Source organism: Aplysia californica, unplaced genomic scaffold (genome assembly GCF_000002075.1).
Source record: "Aplysia californica isolate F4 #8 unplaced genomic scaffold, AplCal3.0 scaffold00077, whole genome shotgun sequence".
In the NCBI taxonomy this organism is placed as follows: domain Eukaryota; kingdom Metazoa; phylum Mollusca; class Gastropoda; order Aplysiida; family Aplysiidae; genus Aplysia; species Aplysia californica.
Window position 1 is genome coordinate 497,302 of NW_004797347.1, and position 10,046 is coordinate 507,347.

The window sequence follows — 10,046 nt, forward strand, 5'->3', positions numbered from 1 at the left end:
TATAAGATAAAAAGGGATAAAGAATATTATATCATAGTGAAATAGTGAACTCCAGTTATCGGCAAGGTTGGGGAGGAAAATTAATATTCTTGAGTAAACTTGAACTTGACTTAAAAGATGGAAAAGTAGACAAGAAATGACGTAACGACAGAGGAAAATCTCTTGAAGACAGTATTTGCGTGAGATAAGCATATACCATAATATATTATATTCACACAGAACTGGCAATTTAACCCTGACAAAAATCAAGACAGCAGACAGACAGGCAGACAGACAGGCAGACAAACAAACAAAGGGATGGTATTTATGGCGGGTGTTGAGCGTTGCATGATGGAATAAATAGCTCCAATACCTAATTATATCAAGGGTCTACTTGAAAAGCTTACTAAGCGCTTGTATTTCCTGTGTTTGAATACACTATAATCATGACTCTGTGCCGTCAGTTAGTTGGACCTTTGCTGACAAAAGCTATGGGCAGCCTATTTTTACTAGTACATTTTCTCAAAGCTCTATCAAAGAAGCACCTTTCAACATCATCAACGTGCAGTTTAACGCTATGGTCAGTCAAGGCTGACAATTTTCTTGTTATTCACGATTCCTGATAGGAATAACTCAAGCAGCCAAACAGATTTAAGTGGATTGCTTGCCACATCGACATTTTGCTTGACTACCAGCTATTGTCCAGAGGTTACCATCTCAGAAAGGTGTGCTCACCTTGAGAAAAAATCGTGGAAAACTGCAGACGAAAGAGGAAAAAGAGTCCAATTCATTTCAGGATACAAAACGCAAGACCAGTCATGTTCAAGAAAACAGACAAGTCCATCAATGGCTGGCCACCCAGAGTAAAGAAGGAGCAGTCTCCACAATGGTAGTAGTGTAAATAAGCAAGTTGCCATCCTCTAACAACATACACAGCAAGATCATCATAAGAGAAAGAGAAGAAATGAGAATATCATTGTTAAAAAGTGAACTCCAATTATTGGTAAGATTAGGGAGGGAGATAAATTATACTCCAGAGTACCGCTTCCGACATAACATAAGAAACTTGATTATTATACGGCAGCCATCACATTTCTAAAACTTGAATAATATTAGTATTTATCTTATATATATACCCTGGCGTGTGAATGCTGCGTGTAGTTTTTAGCCATCATAATCTATGAATATATATATCTTGTACTTGTAAAACGCATTGAGCATTTTCATCCTATGAAAATGCCTAAATAAATGCCATGAACTTGGAAATATTATTAATGCCATGTGCTTAAATCATGATGAAGTAAATGATTCTTTTAGAAAAAAGGTCTACGTGAAAAGTTTACTATGAGCATTCACTCCCTGTCTTTGAATAGGCTATAAATAATGATTACACTTGAGTATTGTAAGTTGAAAAGCAGTGTCGCTGGCAGCAGAAGAAGGTGGGCACGCAGTAGTTTTATAACGAACTAGAACGTTGAGTTTTGGCCTAGTTTTAGTAAGAGTTTTGCGTTTGCAACACAAATAGATCATATAGGGGCAGAAGATTAGAGGCGTTACTAGAGAGTACCATACAAAGTAAAGAAGGATGACATAAGGACGATAAACGTTTGATAGAAAAGAAGGAGCAAATCCCATCAAAGCACCTGTCAACCACCCACTATGAGAATGTTAAGTGCCAAATCTTGTCAGCATGAAATTCAAGATATGGTAAGATAAACAAATAGGAGGATGGCAAATGAGCACCTGCCAAGACAACACCCACCAACCACCCACAGATACTTAAAGATAATCTATTCACCCACAATTCTCTGATTCTAACCTTTGCTTCGTCTTTCTCTTCCAAACAGATAGACACACACACGCAAACGATAAAAACATACACGGACACACATTTGCTCATACTCCAAATATGCAAAATTACATCTCAGCTTATGAATATGAACCAATAAAAATATTCTTCCATGTCTTCAGAAAATATGTATAAAATGTATACAAAATCAACTAGCTGCAGTATGAAATGAAAGCACAGGAAAACGGGGTAGAAATTTTCTTCTATTATGTAATCAACTTCAGATGAAGTCACAACACTTCCCCCCCCCCCCTCCCCCCTAACAAACCCTACGTGAACAACAATCTAAACTAAGAGAATATTATACCTTCAAACAAACGCAAAACCATGTCATCATATCATAATATATTAACTGTGAAACCAACTAAAACAAAACTAATTCAGAACACAAATCCTTCCCCTGTTACCACAGTCATTTGTGAGATGTGCGGACAAAATTATGAGTTACTTCTTTGATTTTAGCCATGCGGATGCACCGGTACATACATCAAATTTACACGTTGTGTTTGAACAATTAATTAAAAAGAATAGATAAAGAAGTGATAAGATATATCAATCTTGAAGAAATGGTACCAGTTGAAAATCTACAAATCGTTACTGCCATAGCAAATTTGCACATCTCATTTTCGCTACTTTTTAGATAAATGGAAAAAAACTATTTTAACTAGACTATGCACCATCTGATAACGGTAAAACTTGCCATGCACGTTTCTTTTGTGACTGTAGGTACATTTTTGTTTAGGTTTTCCCAAAAGATTGATATACAGTACCACCAAAATAAAATAAAAGGCTAATAATAGCAGTCTGGCACAGCTCTTGAGTTATGCCATTTTGCCAGCGCCAAAAAGAGTAACTCATTTTTTTCCAGCTCCCCTCACATTTGACACTGTGGAGCTGCAGAAAACACACACTACAGAGCTACTGTACACCCCTCCGCCACGTCGCCCCATGATATAGTTGTGCTTTGACTAGATAACCTGTGCTAACATGGCTCACTGTAACCCACAACCCTGCACCATCCATACTTACAGAAAACAACTACTAGTCTCACTACGGAGACTTTGAATTCTCAAATAAATCGGGAATACAACAGAGGCCAAAAAACAGATTCTTCCACGATGCTTGCGCCTAACCGCTACATCACAGATGCCAAAAATCTGCACTGATGGCCGTCTGACTAAAACAGGAATACATTATCAGCGCAGCAGATAAAACAACAGTTCATTCAACAGTTCATAATGTCAAACAGTAAAGACAGATTTCCCCCCCTCAAATACAACTACCTACTTTATCAGCAGCCTGAAGAACCCAGAAAATGGCCATTTATAAAAAATATAAACTTACAAACAGATTAACATAAATCAGAGACTTATTGCGAATTACCCTAGTAGAAATATTCGAGAAGATCATATCACAACGCCGTGATCTGTGTTTTTGACATAAGACACTGGCTTTGGAAAGTAGATTTGCATTAATTTGACCTGCATTTTAAAAAACATTTTAGTACCCGTTTTGAAGAAACATATGAGAAAAGTGCAACAACTCAAACATGTGGAGGGCCCAGCCTTTAACAACAATCTCCGCCTTGTGCTAGTCGCTTCGGGGAGGACAACGAATCTCGTTTTCTCACATTCTCAATGTCCTTGAGAAGGTTGCGAATGACCTCACTATCCACGTCCGTCGAAGTTCTCAAAGACGCATCCCCACAACCTCCCCCGCCTCCTTGGGTTTTGTCCGTTCCTCTGTTCCTTTTCTCTCTTTTCTCTTCCCTCAGCGTCGGAATCTCTGCGTCTTTGTCCGTTCCTCTGTTCCTTTTCTCTCTTTTCTCTTCTCTCAGCGTTGGAATCTCTGCGTCTTTGTCCGTTCCTCTATTCCTTTTCTCTTCTCGTACAGTTGGAATCTCTACATCTTCCACCACACTAATCCTCGCTTTGTCTTCTGTGACAGAGTCATTTGTTTTTGACTGCACACCGGAATCTTTCTCTAGCGTTAAGACCACGTACGCATCCACCTCCCCGTTTTCGCATTGCTTCGAGGGAGGCGATTCCGTGCATATGTCCGGCATCTCAACACTGGCGGTTTCCAGAGTAACTTCCCCCTGTTGACCCCCCGAGGCCTTGACCTCCACCTCAGTTGCGGCACAAGACTCGCACGTTGAGGGAGGAGAAGACGTCTTTGGGCTTCCATTCTCCCCGTCTCGCTCTCTGTCCATCGACACCTCCGCCTTTTCCGCAGGCTCCTTCTCTCTCCTCCTCCTCTCTCCTTTCTTGTCGCGAAGGGAGGGAGCCCGCAAGAGGCCTTTGGTCTTAATCAACTCATCGTCTAGAGGATTCGTGCGGCTGGCTAAAATCGTCTGTCTTTCTTCCTCTGCACCACGAATCGCATCAACTCTGGAAAAAAAGAGACACGCAGACAAAGATGCTGCTACTGAATTGTGCTTACAGGAAAGTTAGCATGACAAATGGCTTCATTTCCAGACACACAAATCAGGACAAAAGCAACCCTAGTTTTTGTTAAAGTTTAGCAGCGCTTGCAGCACAAATGTCATATAAGTGCCGAATATTTGAAATGTGAGAAATCAGATTTTATGCAAATCTGATCCGGGTTCTTTGTTTGGCAAAAAAAAATTAGTTCCAATGCTATTGAAATACTTGGAAGGTCTGCACCACACACTTACACATACACACGTACAAGCACATACACACATCCACAAACACATGTAGGTACACACACACACACCCACATATATGTACATACAAGGAGCGGGCATGAGAAGAGCTGAGTATTCGTTTCTCGCGAGAAATGCCCTTCCCATCCCTGCCCGGCCACTAAACTACTGGCCGGTACCGAGAAGTGATACCGCTCGTTGGCAAACGAGAGTGAGAGAGTGAGAGGTGTCGACGTAAAGAGTGGCACAGCACAGCCAGTGAGAAATGACACGCAGACAGCGTTACCCACCACCGTGCCGTCCTGTGCCTGAAACTGAAAGGGAGAGGAGAGGGTGGCGAGTCGAGTGAGGCTCAGGGCTCAGACCAAGGACCTTACTCTATAACCTCAGTGGCCTGGGCCTAGGTCTTCCTACCTTCCTTCACCGCTTGTGCCTGCGCAACAGGGCAAGCCTAGTTTAGATCCCGGCTACGGCCGGTCTTCTCGCTAAGCGAGCTGCTCGTCCAAAGGCGAGAGAAGAGAAATCCCAGCTCGTCAAACAGCTCAAGAAGAGAAATAGGTCATGAGACGAGAAGCTCTTCATGGGGTCCCGGCGAGAAATAGGTCAGCTTCTCAGGCTTCTCGCTCGGGTAGAAAAAAGTGCTTCCCGCCCGTCTCTAGTACACACACACCCACAAACAGGTACACACATACATGCGCACGAACCAACACACCCACGTACCTCTGCTGACAGTCTGGCTGGACGGCATTGATCTCCCACACCCACACACTAACACGCATACACATACACACTAACAGGTACGCACATACACACAAACACACCCACGTACCTCTGCTGACTGTCTGGCTGGACAGCGTTGATCTCCTCCAGCAGTGACGCCATCTGCATGTCCTGCTCCGAGCTCTGGGACGTCTGACCCAACCTGGGGGGACAAGATAACTTCCTGTCACTTTGTTTCTCCAGGAAAGAGATTATTTAAGTAGGCATTTTATGGTACTTACAACACAATTAGGTCATATAAGTGCCAACAAAGACTAAAGATCACAATAAAATAAACCCCTCTCTACACCAAATTTTGAGAAATAAGAAAGAAATCTACCCCCCCCCCCCCCCCCCCCCCCCCCCCCCCAGTGTGTTTTACATTATTCGGTGTACGTACAATATATGCCCACATGTGCCTGTGATATAACACATGTGCGTGTGTGTGTGCTTGTAACGTGCACAGTGTGTACACTTCCAGTGACTTACTTGGGAGCCAGCCTCTCCGTGACAGCTGCGATGGAGGAGACGAAGGAGGTGAGCTGGGAGGCGATGACCCGCAGGTGTTGGCTCTCATGCTTCAGACGCATCACGTCCTGCAGCTGGGCTGTGGAGCAACATTCTCACCGGTTAGTTTAAGATTTAGTGACAGTCTTTTTTTTTTCTTTCTTTAAAATTGTTTTTTTTTTATAGTAGAGGTTTTACGGTGCTCGCAACTGCATAACTTTAGTGAGTTTTTTTTCCTTTCTTTCTTTTTTTAAAAAATACCCCTGTAGTAGAGGTTTTACGGCGCTCGCAACTGCATAAGGTCACATGAGCGCCAAGGGGTGGGTGTTAACAGAAAAGTCTTTACAGGGAATCAGACTTAGACTGCTCACCTCTCCAGCTTCAACAGCACAAAGTCTGCTTCGACTTTCGAGGAACCCCGGAAATAGCGGGTAACAAGAGAGTGACAAACATACAAAAGAAGTAGAGGAAAATGACAATAGTAAGGATCAGGAAAGAAAAGCAGCAGTTCCCTGTTGTAGATCAGGCACAGTTATGAGTGTGACATGAATCAGCCCATTTACAATTCTACTATCCTTGAACGAGAAATGTCCCCCCTTTGGGAATGGCCTAAAGACTCTACAGTCAGTGGCACTGCCGCGGGGGGTAATTTTTCTTTTCTAAACATACATGTTTTTCCACCCCCATCGACACAACTGAAATCAATTTTGAGGCGTGTTTCCGATCTGGCCTGCTACGGACAACCTGAGCTGAGAGCCTAGCAGAAAGCCCAACATACTCAATAAGAATTGAACTCGGGTCTCCTGTGTGTGACAGCAAAGCTTCTAAATACTGCACAAAAAACGTGGCTGATAAGAGTTTTACGATAATATACTTGCAACAAAAATGAGTTACATGAGTGCTGAAGATTTGAGGAATTACCAAAGAGTGTGGTACAAAGAAAAGAAGTTTTCACAGTGTTACAAGACTGAGGTACTTACCATGGAACAGATCCTGCTCATTGTTGATTCTCTCCAGACTTTCCTCCCAATGCTGGAATAAGACAGACAAAACAAAACAACATCAAAACTTTTATGTTTGCCGAAGTCATGAGGAGTCTTTGTCACAGTTGAGGATTGATACAATTCTTTAGAGTAAGAAAGGGAAAAAGATGTAGAGGTAGAGACCAAGAAGGAGATGACAAGAAGACACCAAAGAGAGTATGGGTGCAACCTGGACATGGGAAAACAGCAGATAAAACAGAGTGGAGGCTGTTGTTGGAGGGCTACATCCTGTAGAGGACAAAACAACGCCAAGAAAGAAAGAAAGGTCTCAAGTATTACATTAGTGGACTAGAGAATTTCTTCCGAGTGTTACTTTGTACACCCACACACTAAGACACACGCACACCCAGACACACACAGACACCCACACACTCAGACACACGCACACCCAGACACACACACACACACAGACACCCACACACTCAGGCACACATACACACACACTTACACACCCACACACTCAGACACCCGCACACATTTACCTTCTCCAGCATGGGCAGCTTCCCCTCCAGGGTGCTGTAGTGCGTGTCCAGCTGACCTTGAACAAGCTCTATGTTGTTGCTGAGCCCCATCACCTCCTCCTTGTTGGCCAGGCACCGCCGCATCGTCAGGTCTCGCTGCAATTCCTGGCACTGGACCTTCATCTGCTCGAAGCGCTGCATCAGGTCCTGCGGAAACCAGAAAAAAACAGGCAGACTAACCACGGGTTCAAAGACAAGGTATAGGTATTCCATGTGAAAATACTACAAATAGTGTGCATTAGATACATCAATACAGGAACTCTCCAGAGAAGCACAAAATGCAACAGAATTCAGATACATATAATATTTAGCCAAGTGACCTTAATTCTTTATTGGTGTTGCATTGCACAACATGTGTCAATGAGAGGAATGATACATTAAAGAAGTATTGTCAATTAACCCCTTCGTGGAATGATAAATTAAAGAAATATTGTCAATTAGCCCCTTCGTGGAATGATAAATTAAAGAAATATTGTCAATTAACCCCTTCGTGGAAAGATAAATTAAAGAAATATTGTCAATTAACCCCTTCGTGGAAAGATAAATTAAAGAAATATTGTCAATTAACCCCTTCGTGGAAAGATAAATTAAAGAAATATTGTCAATTAACCCCCTCGTGCCAGCTCCCATACACCGTACGTCCAACAATGTGTGCCAAGATGCCATCTTCCTGCACAAGGCACGTCCTATAATCAGCTGGTTACGGCAATCGCGTGGACCTTACTTCGTACACCGCACAGGATTTTATAACTGTACCACAATATCTTTGAACAGAATTTTACCGGAAAAATTGGGTGCAGTAAAAGTTGGAAAAACCATACATCACGAAGGGTTTAACAGGTGCTACTTGAGAGGAACATACAAAGAAAAAGGAGAAGGGATAAGGAATATAAATGTTCGATAGAAACGAAAGAGCAAACCACCCCAGATCACCTGCTATCCCACCCATGCATAAACAGTATTCAACACATTAGAACACCCACCAACCACCCCCAACTAGACAAACAATCCATTATACAAACAGTACAGCACATTAGCAACACCCCCCCCTCCCCCCCAAGCACGCACCCACCAACCACCCCCCTAAACAAGCAGCACCCACCACCCACCCACTCACCCTGTGCGCATTCTCAAACTCGCGGCAGTGTTCGGCGAAGGAGCCTTTGGCGTCGATGAACTTGACCTTTGCCCCGTTGAGGCCGTTGGCTCGGCGTGTGTGGTTGGGCGTGACCCGGTGAGCGAGGGGACTGCCGGGGCAGCTGGTCGCCGTGGTTACCGCAGTCACGCTGGCGACAGACACAAGTGGAGAGAATTGTTACACCAATCAAAGGGATATACTTGGAGCACCAGATTCAGAAAATGCATGTACTGATTTTTCAACATTTAAAAATGGAGGGGTTTTTAACACACTCATCAACACATTTTGTCAGCGCCAATCAGGGTAAAGAGGGATACAACATCCCATGGTAAAGAGGGATACAACATCCCATGGTAAAGAGGGATACAACATCCAGGGAAAAGAGGGATACAACATCCCAGGGTAAAGAGGGATACAACATCCCAGCGGTAAAGACCGGGACACTTGATAAACTGTCTCCCAACTCTGGAATCAAACTGGTATCTCTTGCGTGCTACAACAAAACGTCTCACTGCTACACCATATACGCCGGTAACGACAATAACAAATACTTTACCTGTTGGTTTGTACTGAAGGTGCAAGGACATTCCGCTGCAAAGGAACATACAAAAGAGGCTCCAAACTCCTGGAATGAAGAAGAAAAGAAACCAAAACTTAAGTCCTTTAAAAACTGTAAGATAAGACAAGATGATTTTTAATTTTAATGTCAGTTTAACGTTAAAAAAATAAAAGATGTTCTTTCACCACTTAACACCAAGCTGTGCATAATAAAGATCCCTCAGAGTGTGAAAGGTTCCCCCTGTCAGGCCCGCAACGCACCCTACAACTTTTATATAGCAGAAATTAAGCTTAGTTTTAGTAAGAGTTTCATGGCACTTGCAAGAACATTAGGTCATATGAGTACAACCTCAGACTTGTGCACTGAGGTAATTTCCAACTGAAAATTGTTTCTTCGTTTTAGTAAGAGTTTTACGGCGCTCGCAACTGCATTAGGTCATATGAGCGCGCGGTAAAAGGTTGGTTCTATTCGCAACAGTGCACCTCTATTAAAATGCTAAAATATTAAAACTGAAAATGACGATCGACATTTGGGATGTTTAAGTCTTAACTTTTAGTAAAAATCCATGCTCTACGGCTTACTCAATGAGTTTTTAAAAGTTTTACAACTCTTGATCACCCTAGATCATATCCCAGCAACATTCTCTGCTTTCCAGGAAGTGCGCAGTGAAAGCTGTGAACTGCGTGCTACAAAACACTCACAAATGTGGACTTACTTGAAGAACTCTGTCTTGTGTGAGGTGTCGATCTGGCCGCTCTGGGTGGGGTGCAGCGGGTGCTGCTTCTGCACGATCGACTTGAGCCTGTCCATCAGCACCTGGAATGCAACACAGACACGTCGCTGGTCAGTCACAGATGTTTTGGAACACAATATACACATGGCCACCGGGTCAGTCACAGATGTATTAGAACACAACACACACGTTGCTGGTCAGTCACAGATGTTTTGGAACACAACACACATGGCCACCGGGTCAGTCACAGATGTTTTGGAACACAACATACATGGCCACCGGGTCAGTCA

General features: G+C 43.2%; 1 protein-coding gene across 1 annotated transcript in view; it reads right to left on the reverse strand.

Moving 5' to 3' along the window:
* Positions 1 to 2,559: 2,559 nt before the first annotated feature.
* Positions 2,560 to 10,046, reverse strand: part of LOC101849117 (RING finger protein 207) — a 19,621-nt gene continuing 12,134 nt past the window's right edge. The window contains exons 9-16 of the mRNA XM_005094190.3: positions 9,739 to 9,839; positions 9,021 to 9,089; positions 8,444 to 8,612; positions 7,288 to 7,473; positions 6,743 to 6,794; positions 5,745 to 5,862; positions 5,326 to 5,418; positions 2,560 to 4,218 (exon numbers count right to left, since the gene is read on the reverse strand). Of these exons, the coding sequence (XP_005094247.1) occupies positions 3,396 to 4,218; positions 5,326 to 5,418; positions 5,745 to 5,862; positions 6,743 to 6,794; positions 7,288 to 7,473; positions 8,444 to 8,612; positions 9,021 to 9,089; positions 9,739 to 9,839 (1,611 nt within the window). The 3' untranslated portion in view covers positions 2,560 to 3,395. The remainder of the gene's footprint in view (positions 4,219 to 5,325; positions 5,419 to 5,744; positions 5,863 to 6,742; positions 6,795 to 7,287; positions 7,474 to 8,443; positions 8,613 to 9,020; positions 9,090 to 9,738; positions 9,840 to 10,046) is intronic.